The sequence below is a fragment of the Choloepus didactylus genome, chromosome 24, assembly GCF_015220235.1.
Source record: "Choloepus didactylus isolate mChoDid1 chromosome 24, mChoDid1.pri, whole genome shotgun sequence".
Classification (NCBI taxonomy): domain Eukaryota; kingdom Metazoa; phylum Chordata; class Mammalia; order Pilosa; family Megalonychidae; genus Choloepus; species Choloepus didactylus.
In genome coordinates, this window is record NC_051330.1 from 14,809,545 (window position 1) to 14,831,472 (window position 21,928).

General features: G+C 40.5%; 1 protein-coding gene across 4 annotated transcripts in view; it reads left to right on the plus strand.

Moving 5' to 3' along the window:
* PRKN (parkin RBR E3 ubiquitin protein ligase) overlaps positions 1-21,928 on the plus strand; it is a 1,621,201-nt gene that overhangs the window by 513,414 nt on the left and 1,085,859 nt on the right. For all 4 annotated transcript variants that reach the window (XM_037817596.1, XM_037817593.1, XM_037817594.1 and 1 more), the window contains exon 3: positions 12,865-13,105. In XM_037817596.1, coding sequence (XP_037673524.1) covers positions 12,865-13,105 — 241 coding nt within the window. The remainder of the gene's footprint in view (positions 1-12,864; positions 13,106-21,928) is intronic.

Consider the following 21,928-nt stretch of genomic DNA (forward strand, 5'->3'; position numbering starts at 1 on the left):
ACTTAGTTTTATTTGCTTTCCTTTTAGGAATGTGATCACCCCACATCAGTTGACAGAGATCTTCGTCACTTTTTTTTATTATTATTTATATATTTTCACTCTTCTTCTATGGATGGACATTTAGGTTGTTTCTGATATTTTGCTATTATAAAGAATTCCACGTTGAATGACCTCATGCATGTGCCATTTCATGGTTGTGGAGGTGTGTTATTATATTTATGGTAAATTCCTAATATTGGGATTTGGGGAACAAGGGGTAAACACATGTTGATTTGTTAATAGTGCTAACTTCCCCCACCAGTGGTGTGCACACATTTCTGGGAAAGCTTCACCAATACAGTGTGTTGTCAAACTTCTGAAATTTTGTCAGACTGGTGAAAAAGGGCACAGTTTTAATTTGCATTTATCACATTATAAGTGAAATTGAGCATCTTTCATATTTTAATATTCATGTATATATATATTTTTTCTTTAACTTTTCATGATTTTGACCATTTTTCTATCAAATTTTTTAACACTTTCGATTGTTAAGAGTTCTGTATCTCTCTTGTAATTCAAAAATATTTTTTCCTAATTTGTCATGTCTCCCAAGTATTTCGCCATACAAAGGCAATACAAATTATTTTTGAATTTCCTTTTAATTATATTTATTATAATATATAATTGTTGCAATGGAAGTTTGAGTCATAATTTTAAAGGCCTTCCCAATATTCAGAATAAAAATGCATCCATGTTTATTTCTAAGTCTTGTATGGTTTCATATTTGTTATATATAGTAGGAGTTTATTTTGGTGTATGGTGTATGTATGGGTCCAATGTTTTCTTTTTCAAAATGATTATATATTATTGATTGGAGGTGCTGCTATACCCTATACTAAATTTCCAAAAGCCCTTGAGTGTTTTTCTGGGCTCCTTACTTTTGCATTGTGTCTCTATTCCTGCTCCAGCATTAGGGATTTAATTATTGAGACATAATGTTATGCTTAATATCTTCTATGGCTAGTCCCTTTTCTCTTCAGAATTTTTCTAGCTATTGTTCACATTTGTTTTTCTATATGAACTTTAGAATCAACTTACCTAGATTTAAGAAAAAAGTTATTGCTTTTTTTAGGAGATCACAGTTTTTTTTTTAACTTTCTGAAATACTTTCAAACTTACAAGACAGTTACAAAAATAATACAAACTCTATGCAGAGAACTCCAGCCTTCTCCTACACCCTCAGAAGCACAGACCCACCAATTTTAACATTTTGCCACACTTTGCTGTATGATTCTTTCGGTCATCCTATCTACCTTTCTGTCTGTTTGTCCTCTACAACTATCGTCTGTCTGTCAGTCCATTTTCTGAACACAGGGGTGCAGGTAGTTTGCATCATGTTTCTTGAACACGTAATGCTGCTGTGCACGTTTCCTGAGAACAAGGATATTCACATACGTAACATATGTTAATAATGGAGGGTGTTGACATGAAGTCAGTGAGACTAAGGGGGCGTCCTTGTGTGTGTTTTTGTTTCCTTTAGACTTTTTCCTTAGGGTTTGGTGTATTTGAAAAGAGCTGATGTGCTGGATTATATGATCAGGAAAATTAAAGTGGTTCATTAAGTCTTCACTTGACTAAAAACCTAGTTGTTTTCTGTCATTGGCTTCACTTTGTGCTGGTTCAAACCTTTCATAGATTAAAAATCTACTCAGCACACACAAGGTTTATAAATATCATGCCTGTGGGCATACAGAAGTATTACTATTTGTATGTTAATCAGGGATAGGCCCTATAAATATATAATTGATGCCACTTTCAGTATTGGTAGTTTGTAAATGTCTGACACTAACATCTGGCTATATGTTCTCTCTCTGTATTCATTTTATAATATGCTTTCTTTTACAGTCATTATAATCCATTAGAAAAGTTTACCTGATAGATTAAATCTTTTCCCTATCTGCTTATGGGTAAACTGGCTCCCTCCACAGCACTTGATTCTAATTTGACCTGATGTTTTACTGGGCACATGTGAGAACACAGAAAACTCTTGCTTCTTTCAAGCTTCCTGGGATCCCCAAAGCCTGCCTGGGTTAGGACATCCTTCTTTTACAGTCCTGTCTAGTCCCCCACTCTTCCAGGTCCTTCCATGCCCTCAGAGGTACCCACGGCTCTCGGGGATACCTAAAGGTCAGTCTTCAGCTGAGATCTGAGAAGGGTGCAGGTCTGAGTATGTGATGTGCTTGTGCCCAGAATGGAGAATTTCATTTGAGTGACGAAAGGTTGGGACTAAGGGATCAGAGGTCTAATGCCAGTCCAGCTCTGCCTCCTGCCAGCAATTCTCAAATTCCCTGAGAGTTGAGTCACCAGGGGGATTATTTAAAAATGCATATTCCTGGGACACATACCCAACAGATTCTGATTCTGGAGGTCTAGGATGGGATGTGAAAATCTGTTCTTCTAGTTGGCACCTCTGATGATTTTTATGCAGATTTTGATGTGGATAGAAGACAACCTGTTTAGAAACTCCAGGTGTAGTCTTGGTGAATTCATTTAGTCTCCCTGAACTGTAAATCACCTTTTTAAAATATTGGTCATAATACCATTTGAGAAAAGTTTGCTGAAAGTATTATGCAAGATTAAATATATTAATGCTTATGAAAAGGGTTTGCAAACAGTGCCACACAAATATTAGTTTTTATTCTGGCTCAGCCACTTTGCCACCTTTTGCAATAACTTCACTCCTTTAGACTTCTCTATAAAATGAGGATATTGCTAGTGACTACTGCACTGTGATGTTGTACAGAGTAAAATGAGAAAATACTGAGAACAGTGCCTGGCATATATGCAATTTAAGAAATGTTACAAGTTATTGCTTTTATGATTCTTTTATTAAGTTCTTAAATTACCCACTGAGCACTTTCTATGGGCCATGGGCAACCATGAGTAGGGTGAACATATGATTTTCTTTCAAACGGTGATACTTTTGATAGTGAAATGGGGGGAAGGATATTAATAACCCCACTGGGCCAACAGGTGTAGACCAGACAATCTTGGACAGACTGAGATGTGTGTCACCCAACCAAAATGACCCAAAATCCCAAGGGTGTGTGAGAGGGGCTGTGCTAGCAGTTCTCTTCATCCCTTCCCTCACCTAGTTAGTAGCCCTTCTGGGCAGACTCCCAACTATATTTGATTCTACCAAAAGCATCCTTCTCGCAGCCATAATGAACTCAGCTTTCCTATTTCCCAAGGGAAACTCTTGAACTCTTCGTCTGTGATTTGGCACATCCTGTCTCCTCCACCCAGAATGCCTTTCCCTCCTTTAGATCTGGGAGAAAAAAAAAGAAAAAGAAAATAAAATGCAAGAGGGGTTGGAAGTCAGAGCACTTTGCCAGCCCAGGCTTCTTGAGGACGTCCCTTTCTCCTGATGTGGTGAGAGGTGAGTCCTTCCCCTAGAGGCTCACCCATCAGCAAACTCCCACATGGCCTTTCTTCCCTGTACACCAGAACAGGAGAGTGACTCGAGTTATCAGAGGCCTCCATAAGATGCGTTTTCTATAAGTCTATGACCGTACCAGTCTTGGGAGGGTTTTCATCAGCTTCCATTAGAGAGGGACACAAAAGGTTGACCCAAACTTTCAGGCCCTTTCCCATGGCCCCTCCACCTCCAACAGAGTTTTGTAAATTTCTTCAATTGAGTTTATCACAGGGGAAGACTAAATGGGCTTCTGATGAACTTTTCTTCTACCCTGATATCATTAGAGAAAATATAAAAAAGTCAAAGTGTAAAGGAAGTTAATTATGGATAAATTTGGTTAGATAAGCTTAGAGCAATTTTTTTGTTTGTTTGTTTTGTTTTGTTTTGTTTTGTTGTCAATGGCAGGCTTTATCAGTTATTTTGGAGTCAGGGTTTTACTGAAATTCGAGAGTCCCCTGTCATCTCCCCAGCACACTGCTGCCTTCCTCAGGTGCCGGAGCTGACCCTCGAGGCCCTAAGCCCAGCATGGGGCTTGCCTGTGAGAGCTGTGGCTCCCAGGGCTCGCCTTCCAATGGCCCACGGCCTTGGTGAATTGTTCCTCCTGAATAAATGATTACAGGAGAGAACTAGTTAGGACCAACAGCTGAAACTGAAGAAATGCATGTAGCAGCACTTACAGTCCTTTCCTGCGGTTGACGCCAGTTCCAGGAACTTGTCGTGAGTCACACAAACTTTCAGTGACCTCCCCCAGGCCAGTGTCTGGAGGGCATCGCAGACAGGTGTCTGCCCAGAGCAGGTGTGAAGAAGACAGCAGGTGCATGTTTTATTTATAGAGAGTGAAAGGATTGTTGCACATGACATGAGATATTCGGGTTATGAAAGGAAAGCTGACATAAGTAACAATGTGTTGCATTTATATCTAAAATTTAAACCTAAGGCTGCAGACTTAAGGAATTTACAGCACAGGTGAGAAACTCTTTATCTCTGTGTCAGTCATTAAAAAGATAAATAAATACGAATGCCTGTCAGGTCTAGTTTCTTTTTTGCTGTTGAAGACTGACAAAGAAGGAGCCTGGCTAAACATTCTGTTGCCTCACTATCCCTGAAAGCTTGACATGCCTAAAAGCTGTGCCCGGGGTCCAAGGAAAATGCTCGGCCACTGCTTTACTGAAGGGCTCCTGGCTGGTGGCACTTGGCTTAGATAATCTTGGATAGCAACAGGGCTTTTGCTTGAATTCAGGAGAAACCTGTAATTTTCAGGAATAAGTTACCTCTGATGCTTTTTTTTTGTTTTGCTTTCTGAGAGGATGTTTTTTTGGGGGAGGGGGTATCTCTTTTAAAAAGTCGATGGTTCAAATTACCACCTTTGTTTTTCATTGATTGGAGATAATCAGTCCTTTCATGTGTTGCCTAAACGATTTTTTAAAGACATGAGATGTGTCAAATGAAAAACAAATCTGGACTTAGTAAGGGGAGACTTTATTCTGGGAGCCTTTATTCAAAAGGATTATTGCAAGAGGTAATAGGGACTATTGCAATAGGACAGATGCTCTAAATGGGAGATCTTCCAGTGTCTCAAGGGTTAGGCAAAAGATATTTTCTTCTATAGGCAAGAGTACACAAGGTTTGAAAGAACCTGATGTAGAGAAGACAGGGTGGTGTGATAGGAGAGAGGGAGCTCAGAGAAGCTGAGAGAGATATTTTGGAGAGAAGTTAAGATATGTAATCCAGAGTTTGCCCCCGGGAGAAGCAAGGAGGACCCATAGGAGCCGAGAGAAACTAAGAGAGAGCCTTGGACAGAAACGCCCCAGGAGAAACAAGCAGAGAGCCTAGAGAAGCTAAGACAGAAGCCCAGAGACATTTTGGAGAAGGCCACGAAAACCAGATGCTAAACCTGGGAGAGAAGGACCAGCAGACTCCGGCCATGTGCCTTCCCATGTGACAAAGGAACCCCAGATGCACTGGCCTTTCTTCAGAGAACGTGTTGTCCTGTTGATGCCTTAATTGGGACATTTTCACGGCCTTAGAACTGAAAATGTGTAAACTAATAACCCCCCATTGTAGAAGCCAATCCATTTCTGGTGTATTGCCTTTCAGCAGCTTTAGCAAACCAAAACATATGCACATGAGAAGAAGAGTAAGTTTGTTAACACTGTCCCCAGGAATGCTATAAAGTGTATGCAATCACCTCATAAAAACAAAATTTAATTCTGTTGGAAGCATACGTTTCTATTTTTTATTGTTGATTATATTTATCATAACTAGTTATAAAATGATTTTTAAAGAAATGACATTTGCGAGACATTAATTGCAAAGTTTGTAGTATAAAACATGATCTTAACTTGGTTTTAATGGGCATAGATCTGATCATTGACAAGCCTTTATACTTAGAGAAGGCAAACACAGATTAATGAAATCCCACACTTCACTGGGGAAAACAACACCGACCTCTTCTCACGAATAAATCCTTTACCACAGTGGCTAACGCAGCAGACTCGATGGAGCCTTGTTTTGCCTCCTTTCCCGCCCACTGTGGGGCTCCCTTGGTACAGCTCCTGGGGAGCAGTGAGTGGTCAGACCCGCAGGGAGGGGGCGGTGGGGGGGGCCGCCGTGGGGGTGGGACCCGCCCTGGCCGTTAGTGTGGGGCTGATTGACAGTTCACAGTAATCGGGTTACTCTGCTTTGGGGGCAGGAAAGGGGCCTTTCAGTATCGCTATTTAGCATATCATCTTTAATTATAATAAAAATCAGTCATAAGAAATGTGAAATAAATTCAAAGCTTAAATCACAATGTGTGTCTTTTAAAAATCTCTCTTTTTAAGAAGGATCAAGTTGAAGAAATTGTTTTCGTTTTTTCATCCAATTAATATAAATTGGCATTTAGTGTTCATTGAAAGCTGTGGAGGGGAATGGGAGTTCATGGGAAAGTAATCAGTGGGAAAAATCTTTTTAGAAACAATTTTTTGTAACTCACTCTGGGATGTGAAAATATCTCTAACCTCATGTTGCCTTTAAACACATTAACACATTGTTAGCAATGACCAAACAAGACAGTTCTTAACCATTACATTTAAAAACACCCTTAACTGGCTTCCTGAATAATTGCCATTTATTCTTTCTTCGGCATAGGAAATACAGAAAAAACTCTGGTGGGCTTGCAAAAGCACTTGTTTCTCAGAAGTTATTTTCAGAAGATTCAACAGGCAATAAACAGTCTCGTTTTCAACAACAATGAAAACCATAGTTCAAGTTGTAATAAAAAGTGTTTCTTAAATTATCTAAGAAAAAACATTTAATGTCAGAATGATTTTTAAATTTAAAATCTAATAACTTCATTCTTTGACTAATAAATTAAGAAAACTTTTTATGCGACAGTTCTTGACTGGTCATCTGCTTTTTCTGGGGGTAAAATGCATGCTTTTAAAAATTCAAATAAAAATAAGAGATTTTCAGACTTTACAATGTAGAGTTAGATCACAATAGGAAGGGTGACAGCCTTCCACTGAAATAATTGTAAGCATTTTGTAGAAAGAAAGAGAATTTAACAGGTTTAGAGGGAACAACAATGAATGAATGTTATTTTGAAAATAGCCCGACTTAATGTAAAGAGCATAGAAATTGGTATGGTAAGCATATTAGTGGGTGCTGACTGATCATTGTATTTATAAAAATAAACAGGCCAGGAGGTTCTGTCCCACATGTCTACTGAGATCATGAACTCAGAGTTGGAGAGCCCAACATGATATATTTGAATGTGCTTTGGTCTTAGAGCCAGGAAGCTTAGAATACAGAACTGGCTCTTTCATTTCTGGATTAAGTGACTTATTTGACTTCGGCAAGTGAAAGCCATCTGAAAGTCTTCCTTACCTCTAAAATGGTTGCTCTAATAGGTATGTGCCTCACAGTATCATGGAAATATTTAAAAAAACATAGCCAGGGTGTGTTTTGTGAACATAGCACTGCAATATTAGAAAGCTGCAATATTAGAAAGATTCAGTATCTTTTTTTGAAGATCACATCATCTAATAACGGAGAGACACACATTAAAAAATAAGTGCAGCACCACATGATAAGTGTTCCAATCTCAGGGCCATGGGATCCAGAGGGAGCCGACTGAAAAGCAGATATCTGATATCTGGTATCTGGTGTTTGATCAGTAAATCTTTCCCTCTCCCCTCCCATGTTTCTCCCTTTATTATTATTATTGTTGTTGTTGTTATTTTGTATCTCACATGCACTGAATTAGATTCAGTGGTTGGTTCATCCATTGCACACTAACACTGGTCTAAATTTGACTCTTTCCCTCCTTCCCTCCCTTCCTCCCTCCCTCTCTCCCTTCCTTCTTTATAATCCATTATAAACTCTTTTTCTTCTTCCAGATTGCTTCAGACCCACTGGCTTTATTGTCCAGTGTCCATTCTGGGCTTCTGGCTCCTCTCCTAAATTTTCCTTGTACCTGGGGCTGAGCCCCTGCAGCTTCCCATCTCTGTTTTGCACCCAGGGACCCTGCTAGACCATAGACTGTCCACTCTGCCCATCCCCACCCAGCTACTAGCACTGCCTTTTAGCAGCCACATCATGGAGCACAAGAAGCAGCAAATCCCAACCTCTGAGGGTGTCAGAGAAGCCTATGGGAGGAGTCCCAGTGCTTGGGGCACGGAAACACTTAATAACTTCTCTGTGGCTCATCTTCCTCATCTATCGAGGATGATATTGAAATGTCAGCAACAACTACAATAAATAACATTTAAATATCTGTATATGTGCCAGGCACAGCTCTCATGGTTTTACACCCTAATTCTCTTTTTGGTAGCAAAGACACCAAAAAGTCCTGTCTTTCTGACAGGACTGTTGTGAGTGTTCAACAACTTACTATATCTGAAGACCTTGAAAGAGAGAGTGGAAGATAGTTAGACTCAAAATTATGATTTATTTTACTTTTACTATTAATATAATGATTATTATTATAGCACATGAAAGAACTTTGCCAATAATGTGACATTTCCAACTGTGCTACAACTCATTGTTAATCATTTTAGAGATTATCTGCTAATTCTTCATTAAATGTTTGTTGAGGGTGTGGCTAATTCTTCAGTCCCCAAGAATTTTTCTTGTTAGAGTTACATTACTTATTTTTACCAAGGTTTAAATGTTTAAGAATATATATTTTTTTAAAGCACTGAGCATTTGCTGTTTTCAAATTTTGCTTATTTCCAGTGTTCTAATTGGATTACCAGACTCCTCAAATATTGACCCTATTTAATGTCATCCAAGGGTCTTTAAAAAAAATAAACAGCAGGGAGGGAGGGAGGAAGGAAGAAAGGAAGGAAGGAAGGAAGGAAAAAGGTCTCACAACCTCTTAGGGTTGCATCCATTTTTTGCATATTGTTGGATAATGGACAGCCAGATAAGAGCTTTTGTTCAGCAAACAATACCTGTGGCTATTATATTCATCCTGGGATATCTCCAAATCAAAGGTCCTAGGTAAAGAGTGAGCCCCAGATATTGATCTCTCCGTCTCCAGGGGATCATCAGCTCTGCTTGACAGCATAAAACAAAGCCCAAGTAGGTGAATACCTCCTTGCTTTGTCTATACCAAACCCCTGATGTAACTGCCCTACTTGTTGAATTAATACGCTGTCATAAAAAGAAAAAAAAAAATCAATGTTTTCTCTTTGCAAGGCAATATTTTAGGTATTTGAGAAATGAAGATAAATAAGACATTGTTTTTGCCATCAGGGAGCTCAAAACCATATTGGAATACTCTGCGCTTTCCCACCGAAAATCTCTACCTCCCACAACTGATGAATTATTTGTATACTGTGAAAACTAACTATTATTTTGGGCTTTGGAATGTCTAGTTAAACTTTCTCCAATTTGTTATCCACGGGATGTGTTGATGTTGCTTTGACCTGAGCTAGTCTGACGTGTTAGTGCACCATCTAGGGGGCAGCTTCCGAGAGCAACATTTTTTTTTTTTTTTAATGAGAGAATCAAAAGAATCAAGCAGTTAATGTTCTCAGAACCCTACGTAGAAACGGAGGAAACTATGTTCTATAAATATCACTGTAACTACTGAGACGTGTAGGGTCTTCCTATTTCCCTTTGCAGCTCTACTCTGAGCAGGAGGAAAATCTGTATTTGCAAAGAGCAGGGTACTCATCTTTTGGATTTATTATTCATTCCATATTTGTGAGATTTAAGCTGCCCCTGAAAACTGCCTCAGGTTCTTCATCTGTTCTAAGACATCTAAATATGTAGGGATTTTTTGTATCAATTTTTAGTTCACGGAAAGCTGGACTATTAGAAGACTTGTCACATCTATAGCTTCTGTTTATCGACCTCTTTGTACATTTTCTAAATAGGATTGTGTGAGGGAAATAGAATTCTGAGGCTTTGCTGATGTACAGGATAAGAGAACCATCATCATTAGTTTTCAAAACTCATAAATGATGATGATGATGCTAACAACTTTGTATTCAGTTATTATTATGGATTGGGGTCTGGGCTCCTTACATTTCCTTAAATCTTTAGAGCAGTCCTCAAAGTTGATATTATTGCCAATGACAGATGAAGAAAATCAGGCTTAGGGAGGAAAAGTAATTTGCCCAAAATCATACAGCTTATAAATTATGTAGGACTTGAGTCTATGTTAGGCTTTAAATTCCACGTCATGTTCTCTTTTTGACATTTTGCTGGTTCCCCATAGAGATCTTTAGGTATTGAGCTTAAGAGTGTTCATTCATTCATTTGTATTTCCCTTCATCATGCATTTTTCTAATTCATAGACATAATTTATATATCTAGAGGGTTCAAAGCACTGAGTAAGGTATACTGGTAAATATAAAGATGATTGTGACCCAGTCGCTGAGAGTAAGTTATTACTTTTATCTGGGAGGATCACATTAAGTACCTAAGTCCTGAGTGGGTGGAGAGGAGTTTATTTGACTGAATTCTTGAGCCTCCTTGAAAGTAGGTTTTGATGAAAATCTCAGGACATGTTAGTGTACTAATTCTCAACCTTTCTGGTCCTTGTTGCAAAGCTCATGTCCTCACATTCTACCTTTGAGTGTACTTAGGATTGTGTTGTGTGTTTGAAATGGCTTAGGCTAAAGTCTATAATTCCTAGAATGCTGGCTGAAATTTCAGTTCTTCGATGAAGGATGATTGCTGCACCCAGAAGCTATGCTCAAATCGTGCTGGAATGTCTATTAGTACAATTAGAATGGTAAATAGACTACCATTATCTATTACAGCTTGATAAACCACCACCAAATCTCAGTGCCATAGCTGGATAAGCACCTCCTTCAGGTCAGCTGGGGCTGGGGGTTCTTACTGCCCCAGCCTGGATTCAGCCAGAGGCTCTGATTCAGGCTTTGGTTGTGACTGGGGGGGTCCTTGATGTGGTTTGCCTCGGGTCTGCTCCATGTCTGTCAATTCTGGGATCCAAGCAGAAGGGACAGAAAAACCAAGGGCAGCTCTTGTGATGGTCGTGACAGTGGTAGACGTACATCTTAAGGGCCCGGTTGTATCTCATCTGCGATGGTCTATCGGCCAATGCCAGTCGCAGGGCAGAGCCAAAACCAAGGTAGGGAAAGAGGAGATGGGAGGGAATATTTTTGAACAGCAATCTAATTTTCCACAAGTACAACGATGGAGAGGTAGAGAAGATAAAAATCATAAAATAGTTGACCTAAAAAAGGATGAATGTGTAAGGAAACCCTCATCAAGAATATAGTAAAACATTAGATTCTATTTAACAGATAAGAGGGAGATGCTGAGAAAGATTATGTAGCACACACCAAAAAATCTTGTGCATGATGTATTGGAGTGTAGAGGGACTGGAGGTTAATGGAGTACAGTAATTGCAAATCTATTACAATAAGCAGACCTAAAGTGGGGAGGGAGCAATTGGAATATAAAGGATATTAGGGTGTGAAAGGTATTTCTGAAATAGAATTATTACTCCTGGAGGGAGTAGGGGGGAGGAGTCCAAGATGGTGACCCTATTTAAACCTGTTAGGAAACATAGGAGGGTAATGAGATGTTTAGGTGGGAGGGGAGACCCTGAGGCCGTGAGAGATAAGTGGTGCTTTGACAGAAACAGGGGAGACAGAAAGAGGAGGTGTTAGGGCCTGAATATGATGAGCAGTAAATAGTACTGAATCGGGGTAGCCCTGGGAGGAGACTGGGAATTGAGAGAAAGGAGCAGAGGGGGAACGTGTGTCACAGGTGACTGAGGTCCCAGGTGTGAGAACTGAGAAGAGGTAGGTCCTGGGATTTCACGGTGAAGGTCATCCTGTGACCTTGCTGAGGACAGTCTGGAGGAGTAGTGGGGGCCGAGATGATGCGGTAGGGTGTGGGGGGCACAGGGAGTAGTGCCTGACGGGACACAATGTTTAAAGGCGTTGGATGATGACAGAACGAGAAGCTGAGGAGGAAGCAGGCTGGAGGGAAGATTCAGTATTGTGTTCTGAATGGGTGTTCTTGGAACATTCTTGGAAACGAGAGAGAATGCAAGAGGCAGTTTGAAGAAGTAAAGACGTGGGGTTTATCGTGAGAGCCAGACCTAGACTCTGTCCTAATTGGAGAGCAGATAGAGTAACTCTCAATCCAGTCAATTAGCCTGATAGCCTAGCTTTCCTCCTAGCAATTCATCTGATGTCTACTTTTATTCTACTAAATTTTAAGTCTCCTGTTTCACATATCTATATATGGATGCAAAACCTTTTTCTGTTAATGTTTACTGATTTTAATTCTGAAATTGGACAGAAAAGCAGACGAATCCTGGAATGGCATTAATATATACTCACTCATTTCCCCCATTGGTGGGGCTCTGTGTTTCTAGAGCCGGTTGAGGATAAGCCTGTGGAGTCCACTGTAAACACATTTATTTTAAATCCTATATAGAAATGCCCTGTAATTGATAATCACTAACTTTCTATACTTTTATACAATGGAAATGAAAGCCAGTATTTAAATTTGACAATTATGAAGACAAATTGCTGGAGTAAACCAGTTTCACAAATAGCCTTAGTTTTCACAGTGCTTATGTGTATTGCGTGGCACTTCTTTATTTCATATTAGATTTCATGTTATTTTGAATATTGTTATGATTTTTTGTTGTCATCTTCTGCTTATTCCCCAATTTTAGTTTCTGGCCCCAGTTCAATTTTGCTTGTTGAACATGTACGAAATGTAAGGCTGTGACCTTATTGGCAGGATGCGTGTGCCTGATGTGATCAATTTACACGTCACTTCCCTTTACGTTCCATTACTGCATGTAACAATCGTACCTGCACAGCTTCTAGAATATTCTGCACAGTCTAGAATTGAGGATGCATTAAACTTTATTTGGAATTTAACGTTTGCCATTTTCTCCTGTGTTTTCATCGGCTCCCAAACAGAACTGCGACCTGGATCAGCAGAGTGTGGTTCACGTCGTGCAGAGACTGCAGAGAGGAGGGCGGGAAATGGGCGCCTCTGGAGGCTGCAGCCCCGGCTCCGAGGCCAGGGGCCCGGGGAGAGGAGCCGAGAGCCTGACGCGAGCGGACCTCAGCGGCTCCGTCCTGCCGAGCGACTCGGTGGGCCTGGCGGTCATCCTGAGTCACGGCAGGAGGGACGATCCGCCACCAGCGGGAAGTCCAGGTAACTAAATTACTCTCTCAGGCTATTAAAGCGCGTAACTTGCTTGTTTAGTGAAGTCTTCATGGGGAATGGCCTCGCTCTGCACATATTTATTTCACGGTAAATTTTGGATTGGAGAATAATCAGTATCTGACTCTAGCATCTTATCACTAGTATTTTCTTCTAAAACCTTTAAAAATATGATCTTTTTTTTTTTTTTTTATGAAATTACCTGGGTCTTCATCAGTGTTTCTTTGATTAATAAATTTGGAATTACTGATAACTTCAATTGACTCTCTCCTTCAACCACATTTTTAGTTGAGAACATTTTCTCTGTATGGAGAAGTTTGGAGCAAATTCTGCTAGATGCCTAATAGTATCTATTTTATTTTATTTTTTTTACTTAATTGTGTAAATATATCAACCCAAATAATAGATTAAATAAATTCTTAAAATTTACCCAATATGGCAAATGACAGACCACCACAGCAAGAGCCTACAAACTACCATATATTCTGTATCGAGCCTTTACTTTCTACATACATCTCGGTTACCCTAACCTGTAATTAGCCTTGTTTCTTATCACCCCAATCACTGGAGCCTGTTAGCTTTGTGCATTTTGCAGAATGAGGAACAGGCCAAGGCGCCACTAGCTTGGCTGCCAGGGGGCTGCTTTTCCCACAACCATCTGAGACCTGCAGGAGTAAGCTGTCCCCAGCACTTTTCTGCTGTCACTGCTTGTTCTGGTTTGCTAATGCTGCCATTTTGCAAAACACCAGAAAATGATTGGCTTTTATAAATGGGTTTATTTGGTTACAAAGTTATAGTCTTAAGGCCACAAAGTGTCCTAGGTAAGTCATCAACAATTGGGTACCTTCACTGGAGAAAGGCCATTGGCATCCAGAAAAGCTCTGTCCGCTGGGAAGGCACGTGGCTGGCATCTGCTCTAGAGTTCTGGTTTCAAAATGGTTTTCTCCCAGGACTTCCTCTCTAGGCTGCAGCAGCGAGCTCCTTCTATCTGAGCTCTTATATAGGGCTCAAATGAACTAATCAAGGCCCACACTGAATGGACGGGGGCCACACCTCCATGGAAATTATCTAATCAGAGTTATCATCTACAGGTGGGTGGGTCACATCTCCATGGAAACAACCTAATCCAAAGGTTCCAACTTCATCAACACTAATACATTCTGCCCCCAAAAGATTATATCAAAGAACATGGCATTTTCTGGGGGTCATAATATATACAAACTGGTACGCTGCTTTATCTCCTTGAGAACATGTTCTTAGTGCAATTGACTGTAGTTTTCTCCAAAATCTAGAAAAGCAGTGATATATACTGAATGAATTTCTTTAATAATGTAAACATAAGTCATTCATCAGAATTCCTGGGTAGACACCTATTTAACTTTAGAACTAATGCTTTATTTAAAATTTAAGTAGAAAACAAGACTTCACCTCAAAACATCTTGGTTATTTCACAATTTAAATGGGGTTATTTAGGATGACCATTGAGCAACAACCTGTTCAATTGATTACTTTCCTTTACTAAAAGTGACAGTTAGTGAATAACTCCAGTGTGCAGAGGAATTTCCTGGGGGTGCTTGTACCAGGCCTACTCTATAGCCAGAAATTCTTATTCTAAGGCCAGAAGAAAATCTTATTCAATGACCAGAAATTCTGATTCAGTTGGCTGGGGGTGCAGTCCAGGGATCCTGATACTGACCCCACATGAGAAACCGCCCAAGTGCAAAGGTTTCCAGCCTTACACTGTGGTTCCCCCTGGTGTGAAGATGGACCAACCAGGGGCCAGCTGGAGGAGGAAGGCAGGCTGGGGAGGAGAAGGGGAACCTCACACTTTGGGGTGCATCGGGGTTGCCAGGGGGCTTATTAAAATACAGATATCTGGTCCCCCACCCAGGAGGCTTTGATGCAGTAGGTCTGGTGAGGGAGCTGGAGAGATTGACTTTCTAACAAGTTCCCAGGTAGTTCTGCTGGTCAGGGAACCACACTGCCCTAAAAAGGAAAAAAAAAATATTGTCATTTAAAATATGGTTAGTGAATAATATATATTGTGAACTTTTGAATAAGAAGGTTGAATGAGCTACTCCAGGGCTCTAAGGTCTCCATACCTAAATTAAGGGCACACGTTATGTTTGCGTCTCCTTAATGAGGCATTTTTCCTCACCTCTTGGCAATCAGACAAGATGAAGTTATGGGACCTAGAAAAAAATAGGAATATTCTGTAATATTTGTCATAAATGAATTAAATATTTAAACACATGAGTTCTGGGTCTGTGGATGTCACCGGAAATAGAAAAGACAAAAATGGAGCTCATCCTGGTCAGGAGAAGATGATAAATAAACAATTCCATCAGGCTGTGATATATCCTGTGGAGAAACGTTTAGCAGAGTGGAGGTGCCAGAGGCTGTTGGAGGGGTTGGGTTCTCTGACTCTGAGGTCATCCAGAAGCTTCTCTGATGAGGCTGCGTTTGAGGAGAGCCCTGGAGTGAGTGAGGGAGCATCTGTTTAGGTGTCTCAGGCAGAGTCAGCAGCAGAAGGCTCTGGGGCAAGAAGATGCTTGGATTGCAAGGAGCGAACTTGGCTGGAGGCTGAGGAGTGAGAGACTGTGGAGGCTGTGAGGTCAGAAAAGGGGTGGAAGGTCCTATAAGGTTTTGTAGAATCTGACTGTGTTCTGGATGTTACCCTGGTGAGAAGGGAGCTGCTGGGGTTCTGTGGAGCAATGGAGTGAGATGCTCTGACTCAATGGAAAGCTCCCCTGGCTGCCGTGTGAAGAGCAGACTGTAGGAGGCCAAGAAGAAGCACTGGGGCCAGGTTGGTTTTTGAAGCCGTAAGAATGCTGCCGTATCCATAATATTGAGGACTAGCGGGAATCTAGTGGAGATACCAAGAGCCAACATTTGTGAGTGTTGCCCGTGAACCTGGCACTGTACTGAGCAGTTTACAGGGAATGTCTCATTTAATTCTTCAGCAGCTTTAGAAGGTAGACTATATTAATATCCTTCTTATAGAGGGGGAAATAGGATCAGACAGCTTGAGGAACTGATCCAGGCAAAACACAACTTTACCAAGGTCTGCCTCACTCCAATGCTTATGTTATAATTTCCACTATTCTGTACTAGATATCAGAAGTAATGAACGACTTACACATTTCATTTAGATAAATTCCTTTTACACTGGGTCATTTTAAAGAATCATGATAATTAATTGTGAACTTCAGCCAGGGAGTCAAATTTTGAAATTCAGCTCTCATGTCACATGATGAACTTTTTTTGTTTTCATAATTTTTGGTTTTGAAAAAGAAAACTCTTGTTAATTTTGTCCAGTTCTTTCAAGTCTTACTCGCCACAGCTTACTAAGGAAGCATTTTATTAGTACCAAAAAACTTCTTACTATTCAATAGGCATGTATCTTCCTATTGTGATGTAACATTATTTGCTGGAATGAATTATTCAAATATTATTTGAAAACATACAATAGAAAAAAAAGGAAAACAACAACAACTAAAATTGCTGTAAGACTTGGGCCCTGGATGCACGTCATAGATGCTTCATGACTGTTCTGGTTTGCTAGAGCTGCCATTATGCAAAATACCAGAAATGGATTTATAAAGGGGATTTATTAGGTTGCAAATTTACAGTTCTGTGGCCATAAAAGTGCTCAAACTAAGGCATCAACAAGAGGATACTGTCACTGAAGAAAGGCCGATGGCATCCGGAACACCTCTGTCAGCTGGGAAGGCACGTGGCTGGCATTTGCTGGTCCTTTGCTCCTGGGTTCTGGTTTCAAACTAGCTTTCTCCAAAATGTCTCTGGGCTTGTTTCTCTTCGCTTCTTCAGCTCCTGTGCATCTAAGCATCTGGGGGGTCTTCTCTTAGCTTCTCTCTCTTGGTTCCTGTGCATTCTTGCTTGTTCTCCCAGGGCCTTTCTCTGTAAGCATCTGGGGGTCCTCTCTTAGCTTCTCTGTAGCAAACTCTGGGCTAGCATCTCCAAACATCTCCAAGCATCTGGGTCTGTGCTGGCCCCTGAGCTCTCTTAAGTGCTCCAGTGAACAATCAAAACCCATCCTGAATGGGTTGGATCCACACTTCCATGGAAATAATACAATCAAAGATCTCACCCATAGTTGGGTGAGTCACATCTCTGTGGAAACACTCAATCAAAATATTCTACCCAACAAGATTGGGTTACAAGACCATGGCTCTTCTAGGGTCCATAACAGTTTCAAACTGGCACTATGACTATTAGAGAACACATTCTTATCAAAGATGTTTTGTCAGTGATTGAATGTCATACAAGATGAAAATTATTCTGGAATTGTAAGTTAATACCTGCCAAATACAAATCAATCATGGATGTGTAGAATGAAATAAAATGATGAGCTTTGGACTTAATTCCTACTTTACACAAAATCAAATTTCAAGTACTTGAAAATGCATCTTTAAGTCAGAAGGTGTGAATTTCTTGGTGTTTTGGACAGCTGTAAGGAGTGCCTCCTGTGTAAACCTTCCCTGAAATGACAAAACTTTGGCAGGCAGACTAAAACAACTTAAAGTTGAGATTATATCAAATATTAAAAACACATTCTGATTCTGCTAAGAGTTTAATTTTCTTCTCTAACACACACATTTTTACTATAATATACTTTTTCTGTGAAAATGATACAGCACAGTAGCGGGGATATTGCCAGCCTGACATATTTTTGGATGGGAAAGGAGGGGGTAATTGTCCTATATTCTTTCTCAGGGAGTCTTAACATTATTCCCAAGGCAGAATTAGTTGTTCCTTCCTTTTTATTATACTTTATATATTCTGTAGTGTATTATTTTTATTATTTTTCTTATCCTTTTGAAAGTGCGCTGGTCATCAAATGCAGGTGAAATACATTTTTTACCTCCATTGCCTGCCATATGGAAGGTATTGGATATTTTGCCATACATCAAAAAGTTTTATTTGACATATAAAATATAACCATAAAGCGTCAACTCTTCTTTATCACATTTCATAGAAAAAAAATGGTAATCATTGACTGTTGATAGCACGTTGCATTGTGCCCTGGGATATGCAGAGTCCTAGCTCTAAGGAAGTCAAAACTTGGTGGGGAAGTTAGAGATAATCAACCATATGGGGCAGTTTATGTGCCAAATAAATAATGTCCTCATCTGTTTTTATCAGTCATCTTCTTTTGTGTAATAAAAGAACATGGAACAGGAGATAGAAAGAACAAGAAGATCCTGACCCTCAAGTAGCTTACAGTTTAGAAGATGATGAACACACGCAAGCCAAAATGAAGTGAATTCCAAGGAGGTGCAATCAAAGTGATATGGAGGTTAGAGGAGGGAGAGGCTAAGACAGGCGTCCAAGGAGGGCCTTGAAATACAAGAAGGATGTGCACATACTGGGAGGCACTGGTTATGGTGGGAAGGGCTTGTTCACACGCGCCCGCAGACGTGGGAGGACTTGAGTGGTTTTCACACAGCGATGGCCGTCCATTCCGCTGGGGTCCAGAAAGGTGGCTGCGTGGCTCCTGCTGTGGACGCTCTGCCCCAGGAGACTGTAAGAACTTTCAGTCCATCGCTCCGTGTGTTCTGATGTTGAAGACGATGTTCCCCAAACTGCACACTTTTCTTCTTAAATACTTTGAAAAGCAAAGGAAATGGGTGGCTGGGTAGAGTTGGAAAGAGTGCCAGAGGGCAGCTGACAAAGAATGTGGAGAGAACTAAGGCGGTTTGAAACCGGACAGTTCACTTCGGCAACGAGCCACCTGCTAACTGGGCAGAAGGTTTTGTTCTCCCCACCTCCGGGAAGACAAGCCAAGCGGGCATTTTCCGTGGTGCATATTTTGGCACAAGACGACTTCATCAGAAATGTTTTGCTTCTTGTGATTGTTTGTTTTAAGACGTCAGCATGTTTGCAGCTAAAAACGCACTGCAGGGGCAAAAGGTGAGACATGACGATGCTGGTTTTTAAAATGGAGTGCGGGGCTTGCCTGTGGCCAGAAGATGTTTTGACTTTTCCGAAGTCATGTCTGCAAAGGAATATCGTGATTAAAAGGAGGAGAGACAAGCTGCACTGTAGACTACCTGGGGCCTGGCTGGGCTGTGCACTGTTTTAAATGAAAGGCCTCTACAGCTCGTAGCACTCAGGGCGTCCCTCTCTTGGAGTCCTTAGTGACAAAGTAAATCGTGTACATTCTTTGCTCCTCCGATGCTGAAGTGTTTCCGGGGACACTGGCTATGGGCCAAGATGGTGCGATTTGCCCTCGACAGAAGAGCCATTCAAGCAATCTAATTAATGCAGAGCTGCCAAAAACACGGGCGGGCTGCTGGAGTCCATGCTCTTGATTTGGTTAGAAGGAAGATAAAGGAAAAAAAAAAAGACAAATAGAGCGATAGAAAGGAACTGTTTCAAATTATCTGGATTTGTCCTGAATGAAGATTGATGGACATTTTGTGAAACTTTAATATTAAAGGTATTGTTTTGTTTCTCTTGGAGCTTCCAAAGATTTTATACATAATTCAAGAATCTTTGTTTCATCTTTGTGATAGAAATAGGAATTATAAAAATGTCTATTTCACAAAAGAAACTGAAACCCTCATGATTAGTGAACAAAATATCAGTAACTTTAAAAAAAAAAAATCACTGTAATGGATTGAATCATGTTTTCCACAAAGATATGTTCAAGACCTAACCCCAGGCCCTGTGAATGTGAGCTCATTTGTAAGGAAGATCCTGAAATATACTTAGCATGATGCAGATACCAAGGCCCAGTGCTAAATAGTGTTTTGTTGGGGACTGAATCACACCCCCAAGGTCCTAACTCCAGGTCCTGAACACGTGTGTAAATAGGACCTTTGAAGATATTATTATTCATTAAGTTGTCGACTCATTTGTGAGTAGGATCTTTGAAGCTTCTTTAGATGAGGCCAAGTTGAATCAGAGTGGGCTTTCACCCACATCCTGGAGGGAGTATAAACAAAGGAAATCTGGACTCTGTTAGCAGAAGCCAGAGGTCAGTGGGAATCAGAGGTGCAGGCACAGGAGAGAGAGATTGTCACGAGGCAGAGGATTGCCGAAAGGCTACAGACTGTCAGAAGCCTGCGAATACCTTGATGCTGGACTTCAGTCTCCAAAGCTGCAAGATGAATCCCTGCTGTTTAAGCCAGTCCCGTGTGCGCTGCTTGTCACGGCAGCTCTGGCAAACTAGACAAGGGTGGTCTGAGTTCAGAGGCCGCCTCTGCCTCCTACTAGCTCCCTGACCTTGGGAACTTGACCTTCTTTCTGCTCCAAGTGTCATCTATGAGCAGCAGCATCACCATCACGTGGGAGTTTGTCAGAAATGCAGAATCCTCTACCCCATCCCAGACCTGCTGAAAAGAATCTGCACTTGCGGCTCCTCAGGCGAATTGTGCTTGTTACAGTTTGAAAAGCACCAATTTTCTTACCATACTATGCCTCAGTTTCCCCATTTATGAAATAAAGGTAATGGAAGCACCTAATTCATGGAGCTGTCACAATTAAAGAGCTCCTTTCTGGCAAGAGCTTAGAACAGCACCTGGAACTGAATGATGCTGGCCATTTTGGTTATATTCTTTCCCTTTCCAGTTCACTCGTATCTAAAGCCTTATGTTGCTCCAGGGCTTTACATCACATTCCAGGTCCTGGGCCACCTGCTGTAATTCAGAATAAAAAACTTCAGGACCCCTTTCCATACTGGGGGTGTTTCCTCTTCTGAAGATTACCCTCTGGTAGCTCTAGTTCTTAGGATGGTACTTTATCTTCTCTCTCTCTCTCTCTCTCTCTCTCTCTCTCTCTCTCTCTCTCTTTTCTCCTCCATCTCTCTATCTATCATCTATCTATTAAATTTTTAAATTTCGGTCACCTCCACTCCACACTTAGTACCAAATTACAACTGGAGCTACTCGAGGGTAATGAGGAATGACATCAGACACAAAACCTCTTATGACTTTTGTGAAATTTTAGATTTTAAACATCTTCCATCCCTAAATCACATAGAGTGTCTTGTTTTTGCTTTCTATTGGGCAATTCACTCTTCCTTCTGTATTATTCGAACAGAAAATGGTGTTAATCTTTGGGTTTCATGATCTCTGTTTGGTTACCAGGAACTATTTCAGCTTAAAATATGACCAAACAAGATGAACTTTGTTTTTATTTTTATTTTTATTTTTTTACCAGAACCTGTGCAAAGGACCCCTTAGCAAAGAATGCATGTGTCATTCCATATATTGAAAGAATACCTGGATCAAAAGAGCAGACAGGCTGGAGGAAAGTCACAGATGTGGGCCATAGGGGACTTCATCAAACTTGCTTGGCCAGCAGGTGATGGAGAGAGCATTTTAGGAACAAATTACTGTTCAGCTTAATGATTCAGAGCTCAAATACTAAAAGAGCAATGAAGATGGTATATGCAGATCCTGATTTGATCAGCTGAACGAAAATACTGTAAACTGATTGCTTATGTCTCTTCTGAAATTTAATGTATATTGTTTATATGGGTCAAAAAGTTTCTAGCCTTACATAATTGCAAGAAAAAAGATGTATATGCATCTGCATGATGTTTTACTTTTCAAAGACAAGACAGTTTACACTAAACCATTGCCAAACTACGGCAAGCATTTTAACCTAGAGTCACAGTTTAGGCAGGTATGATTTGCCGATCTTCACAGATTGCTGCTGTTTGCAATGCTATTTCTGTAGTGTCATAAACAATATAAAGACACAAGCTTAGTAAGTGTTACTCCTGCTTGAATGGTTATTAATAAAAGCTGCTTATGGTGTAGGCTTCTGAAGCCAATATGTGGG